Here is a 17,815-nt window from a genome sequence, read left to right as displayed (position 1 = left end):
AGAAGAAGGGAGTTATAGGATATGATTGGAGGCTTGGGAACAACCATGCCTGGTGCTTGGGACAGTGCAGAAGTTGTGTTGCTGTTGGGGAAATGACAGCACCTGAGGTTGGTGCTTCCTTATAGCTCAAAGGATTTCCTGTAGCTCAAACAGTAAAGAATCTGCTTGCAATGCAAAAGACCAGGATTTGATCCTTGGGTTGAGAAGATCCTCTGGAGAAGGGAATGGCAAGCCACTCCAGTATTCTTGCCTGGAGAATCCCATGGATACAGGAGCCTGGCGGACTAAAGGCTGTGGCGTTGCAAAGAGTCAGACACGACTGAGCGACTGACACGAGGTTGGCTGTCAGCTGACCTTGATGCCAAATTGAATGTACTCGTGATTCACTAGCATCCCTTTCAATCCAGTGTTTTTCCATAAGCAGAAAAAAATTGTCTTGTGTTCTTTGATTGACTCAGATTCCTCCTCAGCACACACACATTGTTGCCTGATAGAGCGTCTGGTTTTTCCTACCACCAAGGGCAACTTTATATGTTCTCTCTCCCATCTGGGGAAAGCCTTCTAGATGATGACCTATAATCAAGACCACTTCTCCTCATACTCTGATTCCAGTTGATTTTTTTTTGAATCTGAGAAATTATTTTTTAAGTACCTGAAAATGGCCTCTAGGTTTGAATAACTTATATGCAGATGTTGATAATGTGCAATTTTAGGCAAACTCAGAGGTATGGTTGTTTTGATTACTGGATAAAGATGGCCTTACCAATTTTACTTTTGAAAGTAGACTGAAAGATTAAGTTCAGCAATGTTAATTAGTCTAATTTCTTTTTAAATTTTTACCCCAAAGAGTCTGATAAAGGGAAACACTCATTCTGGAAACTCATCACTTTACCCAAGGTTGCCTTTTTATCCATTGTCATCACCTCATTCAGCTCCTGTTTTGGCTTCCTTGATCCTACACTGTCCCTCTTTGTTTTGGAGAAGGTGAGTAGCCTGGTGATGAAAACTCCCCATTGTGGTAGATGCACATAATTGCTTGTTCTTAGGCCCTGCTTGCTAGAAAGTCCCGGGTGTGGCTGCAAGGAGGAGGCAGAATGAAATCTATACATCAAGATAGCCTGTACCTTCCCTCTGTGATGTCCCTATAACTAGGGGTCTGATTTGTGTAAATGATCTCTTTCTCCTAGGCCTTGCTCTAGTCATCATAGATCTGGCTTGGACAGCATCCTGACTGCTTAACAAGGATACTTTCCTCTGTTTTAAATTCCATTGAGGCATTTGAGGTTCTGAGTGGCTCATTTAATGTGAGGTGTCCTTCTTTTCTAACAGATCCCCTCTGGGTCCATTTACTTTTAGTCTATTGCATATATGTGAAAGACTATGAACTATACTGATCTGAAATGGGAGAAAGGAACCAGGAGTCTCTATTTTTTTAATGCTAAAAATGACTGAATTTTAAAGTTTGATGTCATACCAATTTGTTCTTTGATATTTTTGAAAAAAGATTATTAAGAAATAATGCAATAGAGTATATTACTGGGCCTGATAGTTAATTATACTAGAGAGTTAAGCTGTGTTTATAAAGACAGAAATCTACTAGCTGCAGCCCGTGTTCACTTTGAGGCCCTAGAATGAAGAAAGTACCATTATCAGAAACACAACCCCTTCAAGTCACTCGACAGTTTAGGGTATTCTATGGGTAAACTTGGGGACTGTAATTTTACTGTCAGGCCCAAGTTTTGGAAAATAATATAATATTACAATTAAGCAGTGAGCATCTATGAGGTAATGCATAAGAGAAATATCTTGTGTTTTCAATGACACATTCCATTCATATTATCAACAACAAGTCTGCTTAAGAGTCATTTTTCTTCCTTTTAAGAACTCTGTCCAAACCTTGAAAAAAATTTTAACAATCTTTCCTAAACCCAGGTTGCTCATGTCTAACTTATAAAAATCTTTAGAAATGTACTTCCCTGTTTTTCTATCACATTTTTTTTTCCTGTTGCCCTTCTTCTGCCTTATCTGTTGTTTGAATTGGCTTTTTACTGTCCCATTATTGGTCGACCAGTCTTTTAGGGAAGGAAGGGGTCCACCCTGTTTTAAAATCAGAAGAGGATATTTCTGACTTTTATATCTCACTACTGTCTTTAAAAGGCTAATTTTTAGCTTGAATTATGTGATAAAAATTGTTAAAACATATACTGACCTAAGTAGATCCCATGTGCCTAATTAAAGAGTAGTATTGTACACGAGAGAGGGATCAAGACCATCCCCATGGAAAAGAAATGCAAAAAAGCAAAATGGCTGTCTGGGGAGGCCTTACAAATAGCTGTGAAAAGAAGAGAAGTGAAAAGCAAAGGAGAAAAGGAAAGATATAAACATCTGAATGCAGAGTTCCAAAGAATAGCAAGGAGAGATAAGAAAGCCTTCCTCAGCCATCAGTGCAAAGAAATAGAGGAAAGCAACAGAATGGGAATGACTAGAGATCTCTTCAAGAAAATTAGAGATACCAAGGGGACATTTCATGCGAAGATGGGCTCGATAAAGGACAGAAATGGTATGGACCTAACAGAAGCAGAAGATAGTAAGAAGAGGTGGCAAGAATACACAGAAGAACTGTACAAAAAAAGATCTTCACGACCCAGATAATCACGATGGTGTGATCACTGACCTAGAGCCAGACATCTGGAATGTGAAGTCAAGTGGGCTTTAGAAAGCATCACTATGAACAAAGCTAGTGGAGGTGATGGAATTTCAGGGGAGCTATTTCAAATCCTGAAAGATGATGCTGTGAAAGCGCTGCATTCAATATGCCAGCAAATTTGGACAACTCAGCAGTGGCCACAGGACTGGAAAAGGTCAGTTTTCATTCCAATCCCAAAGAAAGGCAATGCCAAAGAATGCTCAAACTACCGCACAATTGCACTCATCTCACACGCTAGTAAAGTAATGCTCAAAATTCTCCAAGCCAGGCTTCAGCAATATGTGAACCTTGAACTTCCTGATGTTCAAGCTGGTTTTAGAAAAGGCAGAGGAACCAGAGATCAAATTGCCAACGTCCACTGGATCATGGAAAAAGCAAGAGAGTTCCAGAAAGACATCTATTTCTGCTTTATTGACTACGCCAAAGCCTTTGACTGTGTGGATCACAGTAAACTGTGGAAAATTCTGAAAGAGATGGGAATACCAGACCACCTGACCTGCCTCTTGAGAAACCTATATGCAGGTCAGGAAGCAACAGTTAGAACTGGACATGGAACAACAGACTGGTTCCAAATAGGAAAAGGAGTATGTCAAGGCTGTATATTGTCATCCTGCTTATTTAACTTATATACAGAGTACATCATGAGAAATGCTGGGCTGGAAGAAGCACAAGCTGGAATCATGATTGCTGAGAGAAATATCAATAACCTCAGATATGCAGATGACACCATTCTTATGGCAGAAAGTGAAGAGGAACTAAAAAGCCTCTTGATGAAAGTGAAAGAGGAGAGTGAAAAAGTTGTCTTAAAGCTCAACATTCAGAAAACGAAGATCATGGCATCTGGTCCCATCACTTCCTGGGAAATAGATGGAGAAACAGTGGAAACAGTGTCAAACTTTATTTTTTGGGGCTCCAAAATCACTGCAGATGGTGATTGCAGCCATGAAATTAAAAGACGCTTACTCCTTGGAAGGAAAGTTATGACTAACCTAGATAACATATTCAAAAGCAGAGACATTACTTTGCCAACAAAGGTCAAGGCTATGGTTTTTCCAGTGGTCATGTATGGATGTGAGAGTTGGACTGTGAAGAAAGCTGCTGCTGCTGCTGCTGCTGCTTAGTCGCTTCAGTCGTGTCTGACTCTGTGTGACCTCATAGACGGCTGCCCACCAGGCTCCCCCGTCCCTGGGATTCTCCAGACAAGAACACTGGAGTGGGTTCCTATTTTCTGAGTGCCGAAGAATTGATGCTTTTGAACTGTGGTGTTGAAGAAGACTCTTGAGGGTCCCTTGGACTGCAAGAAGATCCAACCAGTCCATTCTAAAGGAGATCGATCCTGGGTGTTCTTTGGAAGGAATGATGCTAAAGCTGAAACTCCAGTACTTTGGCCACCCCATGCGAAGTGTTGACTCATTGGAAAAGACTCTGATGCTGGGAGGGATTGGGGGCAGGAGGAGAAGGGGACAACAGAGGATGAGATGGCTGGATGACATCACCGACTTAATGGACGTGAGTTTGAATGAAGTCCGGGAGTTGCTAGTGGACAGGGAGGCCTGGCATGCTGCAATTCATGGGATTGCAAAGAGTTGGACATGATTGAGCAACTCAACTGAACTGAACTGAACTGAAGGAGATTAAGGAAAATGAGAATGACTCAGATAACCAATAAAGGCATTTATATCATGTTGGTAACAGTAACAGAGTTATGAGGTAGCTTACTATTATAAAAGTCTTTTTAAAAGTGTCATACCATCTAATTCTTTAATTAGATATTAATATCCCTTTGAGATGGATAGAATAGATATTATCGTCAGTGCTTTTTACAGCAATGCACTTTAGTCTGTGGACAGACAGCATACCTGGGATTGTTGTTTGACATGCAGATTCTCAGGCCTTCTCCCAGACTTTTTGAATTAGAAATTCTTGGGCTGGGGTTCACGAACCTCTTATAACAAGTTCTTCAGGTAATTTTTTGTGTATACTAATGTTTGCAAAGCACAGGTTGACATGTAAAAATGCTGTGTTTCATAGAAGGGTAATTATACAATATTTACTATCAAATGCTAACAAAGCAAAAACATCCTGTATTTCTGACCTCTGGTTAGGTTTCTTCTCCCATAATGAAAAAATAATCCATTTACAAGCGTAAGACAAAAATCATGAAGGATGCTAAGTGTTAGTCGTAGCCTCATGGCAGGTGATAAGAGCTGAAGAGATGTAGAAGGAAAAGATAGATGTTTATTTTTTTTAAATGACTTAACCATGTAACTTTAACACGGGATTTCTTTTACAGTTTAATTTACCAGCTGGATATGTGGGACTGGTATTCCTGGGTTTGGCATTATCCTATGCCATTTCTTCACCACTGGTGGGCCTACTCAGTGATAAAATGCCAGTATGTACACTTCATTGATATTTAAGAATGACTTGTGTATGTCTAGACTGGTGGTTGTCCAACTGTACTTCTGGAGTTCTGCAGGGCTACTGATCAGAATGAACATATTCAAATTTTTTTAAATGTTATCTTTATTGAAGTATAGTTGACAAATAAAACTTTAAGATATTTGAAGTATACATCATGGGGATTTGGTATATCTATACATTGTGAAAGGATTCACTCCATCTAGTTAATTAATATATCCATCCCCACAGTTTATTTTTGTGGGGGAGGGGGGGCAGTGAGAACATTTAAACTCTTAAATATTCATTTTTTTTTGAGCTGATGGAGACATTTCAGTGTGAGTTCTCAGTATCTTCCAACTTGTCATCACCCTGAGCAGATTCACTTTTTAATTGCTTCAGCTGGGAAAAGGGGAAGCTTATGCCAAAACTGTTGAAAAACTCCTGGATTAGATTTTCTAAAGGAAAAAATTCCCTTGATGAAAAAAAAATGGATTGACGTTAATAATCAGGACAGAGCTCAAAGGTACTTACGACTTGACCAACTTGAAAAGATAAAATGTAGTTTTTCTATGAGAATGAAAGGACTGGTCATGTCAATATGCATCATTATCCCAGAGCCATCCTGAAAGAAAATTTCTTCTATTCTCCTTTAACTAGGTTTAAATGATTCAGTCTAGATGACTAATATAGAGGCTTAGTACTATTCACCAAGTCTCAAGCTTCTGTGATACTGGTGCTTATTTTCATGTTTCCGCTCTTTGTTGCACGTGGGTATATATTTATGAAGACTGATTATGTGGAGATTACTTGGTAATCCAGGTGACAAAAAGCAAGTGTCTTAAAGTGTTTGGAGCTTAGTTTTAAGATGTAGCCATATATATAACTGAACGGATATCATACCCTTGTAATGTTTAGCCTGCATTTCAGTAGTTTATAAGAAAACATTTTATTTGATACTTTTTAAAAGGTGAATTTTTCTAGATAATGCATCTACTTGGCTGTTTCTTGTGGTGACTGCTTCTTTAAAATTGTTATATTTGAAACAGCTCATCATTTGCAAAATTCAGAATATACTCCCATTCCAAGGGATCTTGTCCTTTGCTCACACCCTGTCTTGTGGTATACTGATTGCACTTGCTTTTGTGTTTACCATCTACCCTGTTTTCTCTTACATGTAAAATTTTGTTTTCTTCAATGTATTCTTTTTTAATATCATGACTTATATTCCTTGATGATTTCTTTATATTCTTGGATTATGGGAGGTTTTTACCTCTAAGTCTCTTTGGACTTTCTTTCTCAGCACCTGAGGAAATGGCTTCTGGTTTTTGGAAACTTAACCTTAGCAGGTTGCTACATGCTCTTAGGACCTGCCCCATTCTTGCACATTAAGAGGTAATCTTTTTTCTTCTTTGAAATTTTTGGCCAAATATTATTAAGAATTATTTTTTAAAATTTTGGTGTAACACTGATATGCTTAGTATCTTTGAATCTTATTATTTAAATAATTATCAGATTTAGGACTATACTGAAATATTTGTTTTACTGACAGTATTACTGGATGCTAGCAATGGTCTAAGCAAACATCAGTGCATAAAATCTATATCAAATGAGAAAAATGCTTATTTTTCCTTTGTGTTTCAGTTGCAATTTGTACTTTATTTTAAAAATAGCATTTGTTATCTACCTTTAGCTGATTGTTCTTAGAATATGCCTTTTCTTTTTTTATTTTCACTACTTCTTGCTCCTTGAGGTAGGAACTAAATTTTTTTGTTTCTGTGTCATCGTTAGTATGTGGTAGCTGCTTACTAAAGCTTGTTTATTATAATTTCTTTGCTAAAATAAAGTGAGCTACTTAGAGACTTTTAGGTACCTCTGGGACAAAACATGACATGGAAAAAAGCAAGGATTTCAGAGTCCTTCATGTTTGGGTTTGTATTCGGACTTTCTGCCTTCTTTGGTGTGTGAACTTGGGTAACTCATTTAACTTCCAAGAGCCTAGGTCTTCTTATCCACACACACACACACAACAGGTGATAATTGTGCCACTGGAATAACTTTCTAGGCTCAGGATGGAGTGACTCCAGCCCAGGGTGCCATATCAGCAAACCAAAGCTTAGAAACCTTTCATGTCCCTGTAAATGTCCCTCCTGACCAGAAAGCAGTATATCCAGTCAGCCAGTCACCCCCCAGTCGCCAACCCTGCTCTGGCTCTCTCACCCTAGACAAGATAGACTGTGTGGCCCTGGCCAATCAAATATTTTCTGATTTTCTCTTCCTTGTTCTTTACGCTTTACCTGTAAAAGCTTCCTGCTTTCCATCCCATTTTGCAGTCCTCTGAAAGGAGACCATACACCTCATGAAGTGTTAAGTAAAGTTTGCTTCTATCACCTAGATTGTCTTCTTTAATTGTTTTAACAGACTCACATGGCAGGGTCGCTGCAAGGATTCAAAAGAGCAGTGGATATGAAGTAACTGACATAGGGCCTGGCACGGAAGGAATAGCAGGTTCCTGTCACTTCCTTTACCACATCCCTTTTGTGCCCTTTTTCAGTCAATGGAATTTTAAAACTAAGTGCTTGAAGGAGGGATGTTAATATTGACATTTTAATCAACTTTGAAAGGATTTTATATGGTGATAAGGCAAGTTGACTCCAGGCATGTGACATGTGTGGCCAAAGACCTTGGGATAGCAGAATGAATTGATTTTTTTCCCCATCAAAATGTAAAGATCAGATGGGAATAAGAATCAGACTAGTCTTGTAATCTGTGAAAGAAACTTCTCCCAAGATCCTGCCTGCCCTTTTTGGTATGAAGCTTCGTTGTCTCTTTCAATGTTAATTTTTTTTTTTCTCTAAAACTTTTTTGCAGTCAGCTCTGGTTGTTGGTGCTGATATTAGTCATAAATGGTATCTCTGCTGGAATTGGCTTGATTCCAACTTTCCCAGAGATTCTCAGTTGCGCACAGTAAGTTAATTCTGTTGCTTGAACTGTTGTAATTAGCAGTAAACATCACAAGCTTTCTTGAATTTCTCAATTTTGTAGGATGTTGGATATTTTTTTACATTATTAAATCTTCATGATTTCATGTCACACAATATTGTTATAAATATTATAAGCAACTATACAATAATATAAATGATGATATAGAGTAATATTAATACAGTGATAGGTAAAATGGGTTGTGGATAGAAGCTTGGCTTGGTTTACACCTTGGTACAGATTTACTTTTAAAAAGTTAAAGCATATATATATGTATATGCATAACTGAAGCCCTTTGCTGTACAATAGGAATGAATGCTGCTGCTGCTGCTGCTAAGTCGCTTCAGTCGTGTCAGACTCTGTGTGACCCCATAGATGGCAGCCCACCAGGCTCCTCTGTCCCTGGGATTCTCCAGGCAAGAACACTGGAGTGGGTTGCCATTTCCTTTTCCAATGCATGAAAGTGAAAAGTGAAAGTGAAGTCGCCCAGTCATGTCCAACTCTTAGCAACCCCATGGACTGGAGCCTACCAGGTTCCTCTGTCCATGGGATTTTCCAGGCAAGAGTACTGGAGTGGGGTGCCATTGCCTTCTCCAGTTAGGAATGAATACAACATTGTAAATCATACTTCAATAAATTTTAAAATAAAGCCAAAGCACAGTGGAAAGACCTCAGCATCATTTCCTTCTCACAATGGAGGTCCATACAAGGACACAGAGTGACCAGTAAAATGATTTTAGTACCAATTCCAGTGTGTGTGTTTTCCTCCCTCACACCACCAAGCACGTCTCTGAAACCGGGTGGGTGTCCTGCAGTTCAATTAATTCTGAAACCACTTATCTGGAGATAGCAGCAGATCCCACAGGTTAAGGGCTCAGTCCCACAAGACTGCTCTCTGCTTCAGAAGCCAATTTCAAGTACAAGTTGTTACCTGTGCTTCTGACCCACTGGCTGTAAATCAGCAGTTCCCATGATTTGGATTTGATTAACTTACTAGACTAGCTCATAGATCTCAGGAAACCAGTCAGATGACAAGACACAAAGGGCAGTGAGGTCCCAAGCAATGGAGCCTCTATCTGGGCCCAGCACTGTGGCACGTGGAAGCATTCTGGTTACCCAAGCTGGAGCATTCTGAACTCAGTCCCTTTGGATGTTTATGAAAGCTTCATTACGTGGGCATGGCTGATTAAATCATTGGCCAATTGGCAATTGATTTAATCTCCAGCCCCATTCCCATCCCTATGAGGAAGGGGTTTGTGGGGGCTGAAAGTTCCAACCCTCTAATCCATATTGATTCTCCACGAAACCTGGGTGCTGGTCCCAAAATCATTTCATTGATACAACATAAGACACTTTTTTTTTTTTTAAATGGCTTTCATCTTTTAGGAAAGTCCACAAATTTTAGGAGCTCTGTGCCAGGAATGGGGAAGAAGACCAAATATATCTTTTTATTATGAAGTACTATGAGTTTGAGTGAACTCTGGGAGTTCGTGATGGACAGGGAGGCCTGGCGTGCTGCAATTCATGGGGTTGCAAAGAGTCAGACACGACTGAGCGACTGAACTGAACTGAACTGAATACCACATCAGGCATTTGTGACTTGGCCGTCAGTCTTTAGTAGATGTGATGATGAAGAACACAAAGTGAACTTGAGCAGGAAAATAACTGTTGGTTCTGATGTGCCAATTCAACAATCCTCATAGGAATAAGGAGCTGCTTCTGTACTTTCTGAAAGTTGCCCATTGCTCTCTTTACATGTTCATTTCATTTTAAGGTTTCTTAATTGTAAACTTTCATAAACATGTAATGTATGCGGGTCATGATTCTTAATATTATATCCTATATATACAGTAGAAGCATTTCTAGAAAACCCTGGAGTAACCATAACTAGGAGAATATCTTCAAATTAGGTTAACTTTTTATTTTAGAAATGGAGTGCTCTTGCTGTTGGGTTTGTCCAGATTATCCCTGGTTTGGTTTAATTTATCTACCATACGCTATTCCTTTGTTTCATGAAAGTTTCCCTTTTAATCATGAATATACTCTTGTTTCTTTTTGCAGTGAAAATGGATTTGAAGAAGGATTAAGTACCCTGGGACTTGTGTCAGGTCTCTTTGGTGCAATGTGGTCAGTTGGGTGAGTAGCTTTGGAATTTACTTCACGCTTGTCAGTTGGAGACCACTACTCCCACTTTACACATGGAGAAATTCAGACACTGAGAGGTCAGATGAGCTGCAGGAAGGTGCATAATTCTCTTAGGGCAATTGCTGCAGTTTTGACCCATGCTATCTGACTTCAAGATAAGTGGTTATACCAACAGTTTTCTCATATACTTTGTCTTATTTAAGTGATATTTTAAAGTTCTTTTAACAGGAGCATGTCTCAGGTTTAAAAATGTATTCATTTATTCATTCATTTTTTTTTAAATTTTATTTTATTTTTAAACTTTACATAATTGTATTAGTTTTGCCAAATATCAAAATGAATCCGCCACCGGTATACATGTGTTCCCCATCCTGAATCCTCCTCCCTCCTCCCTCCTCATACCATCCCTCTGGGTCGTCCCAGTGCTCTAGCTCCAAGCATCCAGTATCGTGCATCGAACCTGGACTGGCATCTCATTTCATACATGATATTTTACATGTTTCAATGCCATTCTCCCAAATCTTCCCACCCTCTCCCTCTCCCATAGAGTCCATAAGACTGTTCTATACATCAGTGTCTCTTTTGCTGTCTCATACACAGAGTTATTGTTACCCATCTTTCTAAATTCCATATATATGCGTTAGTATACTGTATTGGTGTTTTTCCTTCTGGCTTACTTCACTCTGTATAATAGGCTCCAGTTTCATCCACCTCATTAGAACTGATTCAAATGTATTCTTTTTAATGGCTGAGTGTTCATTCATTTTTGTATCTGTTTTTTACTCTGTACTGTGTTGTTGTTCATTTGCTAAGTCGTGTCTGACTCTTTGCAACCCCATGGACTATAGCCTGTCAGGCTCCTCTGTCCATGGGATTTCCCAGGCAAGAATACCGAGTGGGTTGCTATGCCCTCCTCCAGGGCATCTTCCTGACCCAGGGATCAAACCCACATCTACTGTGTCTTCTGCATTGGCAGGCGGATTCTTTTCCTTTGAGTCACCAGGGGAGCCCACTCTGTACTATACCAGAGAGATAATTATATGCTAGCTGCGTAGCTAGCATCAATCAGTATGTACTGAGTTATTTTAAATACAAATACCTGGAGAGAATATAATAAAAACTCTTTTGAATGCATGCCATCTTTTTAAAATTCTCATATAAGGCACCAACTTTTCAGAAGCAGTCATAATTTTAGGATTGTTTAAACATTTAAAACATCATCCTTTTCAGGTAGAATTATTTTCTTACTTCCCTTGTGGCTCAGCTGGTAAAGAATCTGCCTGCAATGTGGGAGACCTGGGTTCAATCCCTGTGTTGGGAAGATACCCTGGAAAAGGGAAAGGCTACCCACTCCAGTATTCTGGCCTAGAGAATTCCATGAACTATACAGTCCACGGGGTCAAAAAGAGTTGGACACGTCTGAGCGACTTTCACTTTCTATTTTCTTACACCTAATGCCTTGTTCTGGAGAAGGCAATGGCAACCCACTCCAGTACTCTTGCCTGGAAAATCCCATGGACAGAGGAGCCTGGTACGCTGCAGTCCATGGGGTCACTAGGAGTTGGATACAACTGAGCGACTTCACTTTCACCTTTCACTTTCATGCATTCGAGAAGGAAATGGCAACCCAATCCAATGTTCTTGCCTGGAGAATCCCAGGGACAGGGGAGCCTGGTGGGCTGCCGTCTATGAAGTCGCACAGAGTCGGACATGACTGAAGCGACTTAGCAGCAGCAGCAGTGCCCTGTTCAGGGCTTTCCAGGTGGCTCTAGTGGTAAAGGATCCGCCTACAAAGCAGGAGACAAGATGAGGGTTTGATCCCTGGGTCGGGAAGATCCCCTGGAGGAGGGCATGGTGACCCACTCCAGTATTCTTGCCTGGAGACTCCCATGGACAGAGGAGCCTAACGGGCTACAGTCCATGGGGTCACAAATAGTCAGACAGGACTGAAGCGACTTAGCATGCATGCACACGTAGTTTCAATATAATGAATTGAAGAGGTCATGTAGTCCGTAAGAAGTAACTTTTTTTGGCTCTATTTAATTCTCTTTCTTTTTTCCACTGTTAGTGCTTTTGTAGGACCAACGCTGGGGGGATTTCTCTATGAGAAAATTGGTTTCGAGTGGGCAGCTGCTCTACAGGGTCTCTGGGCTCTGACAAGCGTGAGTAATTAGTCTTTTCCTTTCATTTTTCTTATGTTTATGGAGAAACATGACTTGGATAATTGACGTTAACCATATCTTTCATTTTGTTAAAGGGACTAGCGATGGGCTTGTTTTATCTGTTGGAGCACTTGAGGAGAAGGAGGAGGTATGGTCAACTCTGGACCTTTTTTCCTCCCTTTAAAATTTGGCTTGTGGGAGATCAAAACAACATTTTATACCCATTCTTCCAGTCTGAAGATCTCTGGGCACTCTGTGTCTCATTACTTGATAGACACATATATGGAAATAGTTGGGTAGTGACGTAGGTACTGAGTTTTTTTTTAAGGTGAGAAATATTGAGATTGGCTTCTTTTTTCTTTCAATATAGATCTGAACTTCAAAATATCCTTGGCACAGAGGAGGAACGGACTGCTCTCTTGTCTGATGAAAGGTAGCCTTAGGAATTTCAACCAGTACAGGACTGGAAGATGGATGCTCCTGGCCTTGAACATTAGTGTTGGACTTTCTTAATTTTTATGCACAAAACTCCGTGGACGCCACACGAGCATCCTGGAAATGTTAACATAGTTTTGGGTGATCCTGTGTTGGGCTACACATCCTGTCGTCCTGAAGAACTGGCCTACTGAACAGTCATATTTGAAATCTTAAAGATGAGAGGAGTCGTTGAAAATGAACAGAAGTTTGTGGTTTTGAGTGGCTAGACTTGGCCTTGAAGATGTGTTGACTCTAGGTGTCCTGTTTCATCTGTTTACTTTATTGAGTGCACTGATTCTGTGAATGTACCTTTTTTATTAACAGGAAAAGAAATGAATTTATTTGACATGCCTATAAGTAATGTAAAGATAACTCAAAATATACAGAATAATTACTGTGAAATCAGTTTTTAAAGTAGTTGCTTTCCCTGTGTCCTGAGTTTTTGTTTGTTTGTTTGTTTTTGTTCAAAAAGCAATTTCCAGCCTATGGTATAAAAACTCTATTGTATATCATGGCCATCAGCTCTTCTAAAAATTTTGTTTGTGTGAAAGATACAAGAATAATATTACTTAGCACTTCCAATTTTGTAACATACTGTGAATTAGGATCTTGACTTATAAATAATGCTTGGTTTAATATTATTCATTTCTCTTAATGTCTCTGTTTTAGTTCTATCCTTTAAAAAATTAAATATTTCCAATAGATGTATCCCATTTACAGAGCAAGTGAGTCCACAGGAATACCTATTCTGTGTTAGGGAAGGGGGTCCTCTGACTTCATGTAAAATCCATGTCGTTGTTTTGAGTGAATCTCTGCTGAGCAGCTCTCATACCTCCTGACCCATTTTCATAGTGTAGTAGCCACATTTACCACCCCCCCCAATTTTTTAGTAGACTAAATGGTTTTTCATCTATTTAGTAATTCAAACATATTGAATGCCTTCTCTAAGCAGACATTGTGCTTGGTATTACAAAGTTAGCCGTGATCAAGATAAACAGTCTAGCCTTTATGGAACTAATATTTCAGTGGAAGGGATAAACAATAAATAAATACCAGAATCTCTATCTATGACAGAAAAATCTGGTGATATGAAAGAGTAATTGGCTGGAGTTGATTAGGTGTGAGGATCCTCCTTTAGATAAGGCCTGTCTGTGGAGGGGCTTTTGAACTGAGATCTGAAGGATGACAATGAGGCAGCCATTGACAGGGAAGAGCCCTCCTCAGTTTGCACAAAAAGGCTTGACATGGTCAGAGAGAAGGCGGCCGTGGTCCACAAGGCTGGAGACCAGTAAACAGAGGACTTTGGAGAGGTGGGGAGGGAGTGGCTTATGAATGGAGGATGCCAGAATTTGATTCATATTTCAGGAAGCTCATTGTGTTTGCATACTAGGGGTAGAGGGAAATCTTGGAAGCTTTGAGAAAGTCATTAATAGTACCAAGCAAGAAGGTGATGATGTAGAGAGAAAAGGATGTGGTCCAGGGAGTGCCAAGCCAAGCACAAATGGCCTATCACTCCTCCCCCGCTTGCTGGAGCGGCTCTAGGACCACTGTGACCCCAGCCCGCTGCACTCGTGTGCAGTGCGGAAAGGGCCAGGCCCGGAGCATCCTGGCTCCATTCCAGTGCTTTTCTTCCAGGGGCGAAGGCTAGAGGAAAATACGGAGCTGCTGCTCCTCCGCGCAGCGGTCAAGGATGCCGCCGAGTGCCTGCAGTTCCCAATTCTGCCACGTAGGGCCGCTATTAAAGCACCCCCGGGATCCGTCAGCGGCTCAAAGCAGGGCAGTGGCGCCGCAGCTTGAAACGCCCCGATCTGGCGTCCAGACGTCACTCAGGACTGTCGGCCTATTACCGTTAGTGCGCTGCTGACTGTTGGAGAGAAGTTCAAAGTCAACGCAAAGATTCCAGGCTGTCTGGCGAGAGAAGTTTTTGTTCCGACTCCCCAAACACCGCTGTCCATACGTGCTGTGGGTACTGGTGTATTTAAAGCCACTTTGTACCAAACCAACTTTGCACTTTCCTTATGTTATGATTTTGAAATATTAAAGTAAATGACAGAAAGGTTAGAAGTATGAGAAATGATAGCAGAACTTTGAACGATGAAACCAAGAAGTAGGTCAAAACTATCAAGGGGAATCTTTGTGTTTACGGTTGGTTGGTTTAGTGGCTAAATCATGTCCGACTCTTGCGACCCCATGGATTGTAATACGCCGGGCTCCTCTGTCCATGGAATTCTCCAGGCAAGAATACTGGAGTGAGTTGCCATTTCCTTCTCCAGGGGATCTTCCCAACCCAGGTCTCCTGCGTTGAGGCAGATAATTTATCGATTGAGTTGTGGTCTTCTAAATGTAACAAAATGTAACAAAAGTACCCAGTTTAAAAGAACTCCTTTTTTTTTTTTTTTTAATGAGGCTGAATGTAGAATATAAGTAAAAAATATTTTTATGTTAAGATCATATTGCACCCTATATACATATATGACATAGAGTAATCCAAAGAATAAACAGGACAGATAAATAAAAATCACAGATTTTTAGAAATTAAACTTAAAAAAATTTGTGATAATTGTTGATTCACATGTAGTTATAAGAAATAATACCCAGAGATCATCTTATTCTTTATCCAGGTTCCCCCAAAGGCAACAGCTTGTAATACATATAGTACAATATTATAACCAGGTTATACTGGTAGATTCAAGATAAAGAAAGATTCCCAGTCTTCAGATTGCCCAGACTGCCACTTTTCTTTCACATCTACTCCTTCCTTAATCTCTGGCAATCACTAATCTGTTCTCCATTTCTGTAATTTTGTCATTTCAAGAATGCTGCATAAATAAAATCATATAGTATGTTATCTTCTGGGATTGCCTTATTTCACTCAGCATAAGACTCTTGAAACCCATCCACATTGTTGCATGTTTCAGTAGGTCATTTCTCACTGAGTAGTAGTATATGATATGGGCATACAGCTGGGTTGTTCACCCACTGAAGGGCATTTGGGTTGTTTTCAGTTTTTAGGTAAAACAAAGCTGCTATTAACATTCATGTACAGGTTTTTGTGTGAAAATGTCTTCTCTGGGATAAATGCCCAGCAATACAGCTGTTGAGTTGTAAGGTAATTGCATGATTAGTTTTTCCCCCAAATAACCCATATATTTTACATAGGAAATTAGATTTGGACAATAAATATTAAATATTACACATCAATGAAATATTCTATTTACTTGCTTATTAAGTTATCCAGATTTAAATATGTTAAACATACCTTCTCATATCTAGCCGGCAAGAGAGGTGGGTAACAAATACTGAACTGCCAAATGATTTTCACTAAATACAATTAGTAAGTGAGAAGTAAAGAGCTGGTATCTTTTATTTATAAACAATCATTGCAAAAGGGAATGATTTAAAGACTAGTTATGATGGTTTTTTTTCCTTTGGTATCAGTATCATATGTCTTCAATTTATGAAATAAACATGCAGGAGAGTAAGACTCTGAAACAGCATACTTAGAAAAAGTAAAATGTTATCTAAAGTATTAACAAATGAAACAAAACTTTACATATTCAGTTTTCCATTAAGAGCAACCTGCAACTCTTAAAATATTTGCACTATTTTCTGTCAACTACAAATTGGCACTTGCCATGGGCACTTACCCTCTATCTCTACGAAGATTAAATTATTTGCTGCCACCTCTACTGAGTTTCAACACCCTCTGGAAGGAGTTCAGTGTGGAGAGCAAAAGTGAGGCACTCTGTGCTCAGGGGGAAAAACTAGCAGGACAGGTCTTCACGTTGTTAGACATTTTCAGGAGCCTATTTTATGAGGCCAACTCTTGTATCTCCTCATATCTAGAAAAGCACTAAAATCCTTCATGGTGGAAACTGTTCCTCCTGACTAGCAGCAACTTCTGGAAAAATATGTGCTTGATTGCATGTATTTCCCCCTTCACCAAAATCATAGATATACTGACCTTCCTCCATCTGTCTCTTTGAAGCAGTTTCTCAGAGCTATCTGAAGTGCAGTCTTCCAGGCTGCAGTCCTCATTTTGCCCAAAATAAAACTTAACTGGCAACTTCCATGTTGTGTGTTTTCTTAAGTTGACCTTTCTTTCAGAAAATCGACAGATCCACTTTGAATCCCAGTTTATTTGTAGGTGACAATCTAAGAAACATGATGTTCAAAAATAGCTTGTGGTTTATAGTTTAGTGCCATTGCATCAGCAGTACAAAAATAATCTGGAATGTTATTTCTTACTGATCATGGTCAACAGTAGCACAACAAATACAAAAAGCAGTACATGATTATCATTTTTAAGTTTTTGTCATTCAAGATAAGTTTGAACACCAAATCAGTTAAGTCCCATTGTTATATGTTTCAAAAATTACAGCCATGAAATCAGTTGTTGGCTGATTTCAGTTTCTTGTTGGCATGAAATCAGTTTCAAATCAGAATTTGAAAAGAGCTTCTTTTTTTCTTTTAAGAGAATTAAAGCCATTGTAGGTAAATATTTTGTTTGAATACGTTGACCTGAAACAAATAGATGGCCAGATATTTCTTCAACAAAGATGGGTTTATTTGGAATCAACAGAGAACTGCAATTCAGGGTTCGTAGCCATGGTGAGCCATGTACAAGTCCCCACACAGCAAGGGAAGGAGAACACTTTTATAAAGGGAAAAAGGAAGTTGGAAGGCCACTGGTAAACAAACAGGCCTTAGGATTTCATTGGGAGAGTCCTTGCCAGGAAAGAAGATGAATTTTTCTTTTCCCCATTGGTCGCTGCTATCCTTGCAGGATATGAGAGCTTCCCCTCTGATCTCCCAACTCTATTTAATTGAGATTTCTGTTTACTAAATTTTTGCAAACATCATATTAATACTTTTCATTCAAACATTTTCAGAATGAAAGTGAAATGGTTATATTCATTTCCTCTGTTGTTTTCTATTGCTA

At 39.5% G+C, this 17,815-nt stretch overlaps 1 protein-coding gene and 1 long non-coding RNA gene across 7 annotated transcripts in view; one reads left to right on the top strand and one right to left on the bottom strand.

Annotated features, from left to right (window-relative positions):
* SLC18B1 (solute carrier family 18 member B1) overlaps positions 1–13,514 on the top strand; it is a 36,227-nt gene extending 22,713 nt beyond the window's left edge. For all 5 annotated transcript variants that reach the window (XM_086317901.1, XM_086317900.1, XM_086317899.1 and 2 more), the window contains 8 exons: positions 848–984; positions 5,001–5,102; positions 6,411–6,502; positions 7,979–8,074; positions 10,151–10,225; positions 12,303–12,396; positions 12,492–12,544; positions 12,767–13,514. In XM_086317901.1, coding sequence (XP_086174027.1) covers positions 848–984; positions 5,001–5,102; positions 6,411–6,502; positions 7,979–8,074; positions 10,151–10,225; positions 12,303–12,396; positions 12,492–12,544; positions 12,767–12,833 — 716 coding nt within the window. In that variant the 3' untranslated portion in view covers positions 12,834–13,514. The remainder of the gene's footprint in view (positions 1–847; positions 985–5,000; positions 5,103–6,410; positions 6,503–7,978; positions 8,075–10,150; positions 10,226–12,302; positions 12,397–12,491; positions 12,545–12,766) is intronic.
* Positions 12,239–17,090, bottom strand: LOC147366153 (uncharacterized). 2 transcript variants are annotated; one of them, XR_015133196.1, is made up of 2 exons: positions 16,838–17,090; positions 12,239–15,169 (listed from the first exon to the last, which is right to left on the bottom strand). It is a non-coding gene; the product is annotated as an uncharacterized LOC147366153 (long non-coding RNA). The 2 variants fall into 2 exon arrangements; XR_015133197.1 differs by having other exon boundaries at positions 12,239–15,210; positions 16,838–17,039.
* Positions 17,091–17,815: the final 725 nt, after the last annotated feature.

The sequence above is a fragment of the Bos grunniens genome, chromosome 9 (assembly GCF_055505025.1).
Source record: "Bos grunniens cultivar Pamir isolate PY7600 chromosome 9, Bosgru_T2T1.0, whole genome shotgun sequence".
Lineage (NCBI taxonomy): Eukaryota > Metazoa > Chordata > Mammalia > Artiodactyla > Bovidae > Bos > Bos grunniens.
The sequence above is the reverse complement of the archived record's forward strand: the minus strand, read 5'-3'. Positions and strand labels throughout refer to the sequence as shown.